The 5,339-nt window shown below is 46.0% G+C and overlaps 1 protein-coding gene across 1 annotated transcript; it reads right to left on the bottom strand.

Moving 5' to 3' along the window:
- Window positions 1-89: 89 nt before the first annotated feature.
- On the bottom strand, window positions 90-4,886 carry LOC133505953 (voltage-dependent calcium channel gamma-3 subunit-like). Its single transcript, XM_061829549.1, has 4 exons — window positions 4,667-4,886; window positions 3,590-3,673; window positions 2,980-3,120; window positions 90-2,449 (listed from the first exon to the last, which is right to left on the bottom strand). Exons 1-4 carry the CDS (start codon window positions 4,875-4,877, stop codon window positions 1,908-1,910), a joined length of 978 nt encoding a protein of 325 aa, XP_061685533.1. The 5' UTR covers window positions 4,878-4,886; the 3' UTR covers window positions 90-1,907.
- Between the last annotated feature and the right edge of the window lie 453 nt (window positions 4,887-5,339).

Here is a 5,339-nt window from a genome sequence, read left to right as displayed (position 1 = left end):
TCACATTCCTTCAGAGAAGCCCCCCCCCCAACATTTACTGGAAAACATCCACGCCCCCCCCCCCGCACACCCACAATCCGGAAGCACGGTCAACAATCGCTCAAACTGGGTGAACACAGTCGAGTGGTACGGCAAGGCACTGAAATGAAATGTTTTTTGTTTATTAAGTTATTTACAGATGTCACACAAATTCACTTTTTGAATCGTCGCCTTTCATGACAGGTCATGAGCAGTAAAGAATGTCTCTCCATACCTGAGACTCATGGAATCCGTCACTTATTGCTCCCTATACCTTCATTTTCACTGATAGAGCTCGTTTTCACGGCGCCATATTGCCGGTCTAAAAGAGCTGCTCGACTTTGTGGGAGACATTGAACCGGAGCAGAATATTTACAAGACCTGAGACCTGTTGTGCTGTTGGTTGTCACAGCAGTCGAGACAGATATTCATAGAGATCATTCTATGGAATACCAGCTGAAAAGATGGATGGATTTCGGCAATTCAACGTGATGGATGGTGCCCAACCAAAATACACACACTCCCGTGTAGCGATCGCTTCATTTCAGTTAGGAATTATTCTTCTCAATCTCAAATTACCAAGAAGTATTTATGATGACAAATTGGGTCTTTTGAGAACAATGCGTATTTAAAAAAAAAAAAAGAAAATAAACCGTCTGTCGCAATGAGGTTTACATGTGGCAGCAATACGATTCCGCGTACAGAGGAGCCGACTCGCTGTCGTCTTTTTTTTCCCCCTCCAGATCATAGCTAATGAATGCAAGTTTGTGTGAAACCAGGGGTCATTTATTTAAATATTGGTATTTGTACTGAAAAAATCTGAGTGGCTCCATCACTATGTGGGATTTATTCTTGATTGAGAACAGATCCAGCAACATAGTATTTGTATGCGTCCAGACTTTTATACGTTTTCAAACTCTTCCGTGTAAATCTTGACTTAATCACCAGATACGTGTAGATCCAGTTGTCCAAGACAAGCGGAATCGGGTTAGCGGTCCAATTTCTTATCGGCGAAAACATCGACTTCGGCATGAAATATGGGTCCTCTATGCTGAGTTTATCTAATTTTCCCACGTACCTTTGTTTATTTTCACCTTCTAAATATCAGACGGTATCGTACAAGACTCTGGGCGTCGTGCGATAAGACATATTTTCGTTTTGTCTCACCGGACTAAGCATTCAGCAATATGGCCAGTCACGTGATTTCGGTGACGTAGGCGCACGAGCTCTATATTTAACTTTTTTTTTATGATGCATTTGCATTTCATCGCAAAGATCATTAATTTAGGTATACTTTTATGCGTCATATATTTTAACGGAAGTACAATATTCATTTTTCTGTGCCTAATATTTTTAAGTGTAAAAAGTTTGAGAAGCGCTGCTCTAGTTGTTTCTATTACTTAAGTCCCTTTGCTGCTCTTGTTTCTTCAAAGATGCCATATTTTATTAAAACAAACTTTTTCTAGTACTTGGGATGTAATATCAGCTCTCTGGTGCCTCAGTAAATATGAAAAATGAATAAAATCCGTCCTTTCTTTTCTCCCGAGAGGCCTGAAATCAGGTCGTTTGAATTTCTCAAACTTATCTGCATCACTAGCACAGATCTGTGCCTACCTCTCCACTCATGAGCCAGAGCTGTCAACATTACTAACAGCTGCGCGTTTGCAAGTGGGTCTTCTACAAGGAGGCAACCAAGTTTGGGCAAAGCGGAGCCAAAACTGCTTCAAACAGAAGGAGCTGTTAGCTGTAATGTTTTTTTTTTTTTTTTTCTTTTAATGAAATGTACATATTTATACTTTAAGTCTGTTAGAGTCACTCTAAAGAAGTCTAAATAGCCCTAAAAAAAAACACTGATCTTTAAAAAGGACATGCTCCTTTCATGGCTCCTCTCAGACCGGAGTGGTTCGTCTATTGGCCATACAGTTGCCAGACAGCATGTCAGTATCGTCCTCAGGCGCCCCCGTCAGACCGTCCAACATCACGTCCGCGTCCTTCAGCGCGTAAAGCACGAACTCCGAGGCCACCGGAGGGGACAACCCCGGCAGGGCGGCCACCTTGGCCCCGGACGAGAGCGACGCCTCCCGCACCAGGGACGCCCGGAAGGAGTCGGGGGCCGAGTCGGGGGCGCCACTGTGGTTGCTCCTGCTGCTGTTCCTGCGGGGGTGGTTGTTGTAGTAACGGTTGCGGTAGCCGGACGAGCCGCGGGAGACGGGCGCTTTGACCAGGGAGGGCCGGCCGTTGGTGCGGAGCTGCCGGTGCTTCTCGATGAAAACGTGCACCGCCAGCACGCCCACCATCTCGGCCAGGACGAAAGACAGCGCCCCGAAGTAGAAGGACCAGCCGTACGAGTAGCTTTTTTTGTTGTCGCTCTGGCTGGGGTCTCCTGAGTTGGCCGATATGTACACGATGATGCCGATGATGTTGCTCAGACCTGAAGAGAGGAAAAACTGTCCAATATTCACCATGGAACCACGAGGCAGAACACTGCCTCTCTCACAGGCGACTGTTGGTACTTCGACAGACATTTTCACGTTATCTGCTCCTGAGCATTTTGAGTGCACCAAACACACTGATTAGTCCTCCTCATGTTTGGGGTTGCGTCTCTGACTGCTACCTTTTGGAACGCGCTACACAAACCTGCAACAAAACCAGCTTGCTCCGCTGTTTGGGCTTGGCAACAGCCCACTCTTCAGGTTTCTTCCTAATTGAATGTTGTCACAATCACAGAGTCCGTGACCACACACAAACACACACACAACAAGATTTTCTATCGTAAATGTCGAACAGGTTTGGCTTCTACAGCCGCCTGGGCTGCTCTTGGAGGAAAAATCATTCAGTGCCCCCCACAGCACCCGAGAACTGCTCAGTTCGAAACCGCTCAAGATCACACCTTCCCGGACGGATAGGAATGAAGCAAAACGGTCTAAATTTTGTCCGGCTGTCGGCACGCGTGTCACACACCTGCAGAGACGAAGAGAATCCCCGCCGTCAGGATGACGTTGTTGCGCGACTTGTAGAACTCGCTGGCCGCCACGCAAACGCCTCCGAGGAACAGCAAGCCCACGCTGAGGATCGGGAAGAGGCTGGATGCTCTCACCGCCCCTGGAAAGGAAGAACTCCATTGGCTACAAACGCTAAGTGCCAAAAATGATTTTATTCAAAAACCACGGAACAGTTTCTGAGCTCCCTCTGTGATATTTACTTCACTTCTGCAGGCTGCATCATAGCGTACCTTCGGGTAGCCACAGAAATATTTTGAAGTGCTGACCTAGCAGCTTGCCAGGAAGTAACAGGAAGGCTGTCCGTGTGAAAGTTCTTCCACTTCAGAGGCGACACAACTTTGCGTCTGAGACGATCATGTTTTTCTGTTTCGAAACTGAACAGTCAGAGAAGTTTACCTCATACTCGACTCGTAAAAAGTTTGGGATATTGAGCTTTCATTGTAGACAATCTTTCCAGGTCATGAACCTCAGCATTTTTGAACGCGCGTTCAACCGTCCGTCGTTTCGGTGCTTTTCACACGACTTTGTGTTTTCTAACTAAGGGAGCGCAGTGGCTTCGCGTTACTCACGTAGCAAATACTCGGCGGCGTCCTGCTCGTAATCCGCGTCTTCTGCAAAGTGATCGATGTCTTTGCAAACGCCTCGGAATGTTCCTGCAGATAAAGGAAAGACGAGCGTAAACACGTTGGATGGTTTCATGCTACTCTGGGTGAATTTAACGCATGACACACTTTACGAGTGACTCACGATAGGACCTTTAATGCCGTTTGTTTGACCCAGTACACTTTGTGTGCTCTCGCCCTCTCAAAGTGACTTGCGTAATGCTTAATGGGACGTACATCATCTCTGATGGGCTTCAGTATTGATCTCCCGGCTTTGGCTTCAGTACTTCTGCTCCAAACGTGCAAGCTTCCAAACCATTTTTTTTTTTTTTTTTTTTAACGTTGCATAGCCTTTTATGAAGACTCACAAGAGGGCTTTTGTTTTGTCACGGGTCCACTCAAAATTTTAACTTTACCTGCTAACTTTACCTCCTTTTGACCCCCACAGATGCGTCACACGAGGATATATTGACGAATATGTACCGATGTGCAGCGCAGATTGATCGGCATTGATGACGCGGGTCCGTCAAAAAACAAAACTCATTGGACTTCTACAATTTGGTCATGTAAAAAAAAAAAAAAAAAAAAAAAAAAAGCAGAAGTGAGGGACAAATAAACTCTCGTCCACTTTTCTGAAACTTTAATCGTGATAAAATTACAGTGTTCATGTGGGACCCTGCCCTGCACACATTCGTCACTATAAAGGCTTAAAAACTTCCAAAATAATAAACACATTATTACATTTTTTTTAATTATCTCATATTAGGACTGGTGAATGGATGACTGTTTTAAGGTTGCAAAAAACATTTTTTAGGCTTGTCAAAACTATAGTTGCATTACAAAATGGGCATCCAAAAAAAGGTTTATAAATAGGTTACTACCATGTTATAAAGCCATAATATAGTAAAGCTTCATTTTAAAAAAATAAACTTGTCTCTGTATTGTCTTGACCATTTCTTTCATGGTAAAGCCATTCTAGAAAGTCTGAAATAGTCCAAAAACTAAAGCAATATTTCATGTTGGAGAGTCAAAGAGCTGTTTTACCTTCAGTGCAGCAGGTCCTCCACAGGCCGGAGTGGGTGAGCACCTCCTCGTTCTTGCGGATGGTCTCGTTGTCGCCCAGGTTCTTGGAGCGGCACATCCCGCGCGAGTACAGCCAGTAGTCGGTTCCCACAGCGATGGTCATGAGGCTGAAGGCACAGAAGGCCCCCGCCGTGGTCATCAGCATCATCACGCCCCGGTTGCACAGCCTCATGGCTCCAACAGAAAGGGGCCTTTTATCTCTGCCCGGATGGACTCGGTTGAATGGCAACGAACATTTCTGCGCGTCCTCCCCAAGTCAACATTTTGTTTCTTTTCAGTCCAACTTTCGGGGGATCTTGGAGTGGCGTGGACTGAGAAAAGATGGACTTCAATAGCAGATGAGACAAAAAGTAAGTGCAGCGACCTCACTTTGTGCACATGGTCTACTGTGATGGAGATGCTGCATGACACTCAATGCATCATGCCCCCCCCCCCCCACCCTTACCATACACACACACACACAGATTTGTGCGTAAGCATTTTGTCACGTCCCATCGGAAACGGGGGTAGGACCCAAATGCGGGAACTCGGAAGACGCAAGGTAGTTCAAGAAGAGACACGTTTATTGTATGCAGAGGTCGGGGATCGAGCAGGCAGTCCGGTGCAGCAGCGGTAGTTGTGACGTCGGGCGAAG

The sequence above is a fragment of the Syngnathoides biaculeatus genome, chromosome 9 (assembly GCF_019802595.1).
Source record: "Syngnathoides biaculeatus isolate LvHL_M chromosome 9, ASM1980259v1, whole genome shotgun sequence".
Lineage (NCBI taxonomy): Eukaryota > Metazoa > Chordata > Actinopteri > Syngnathiformes > Syngnathidae > Syngnathoides > Syngnathoides biaculeatus.
Note: the sequence above shows the minus strand (reverse complement) of the source record. Positions and strands in the feature narration are given on the sequence as shown.

Excerpts from the sequence above, each read along its gene's own strand:
- LOC133505953 (XM_061829549.1), bottom strand. The coding sequence starts at position 4,877 with ATGAGGCTGTGCAACCGGGGCGTGATGATGCTGATGACCACGGCGGGG. Across the intron at positions 3,674-4,666 it reads GAGGACCTGCTGCACTGAAG|GAACATTCCGAGGCGTTTGC; the intron begins GTAAAACAGCTC and ends CTTTATCTGCAG. Across the intron at positions 3,121-3,589 it reads CGCCGCCGAGTATTTGCTAC|GGGCGGTGAGAGCATCCAGC; the intron begins GTGAGTAACGCG and ends CTTCCTTTCCAG.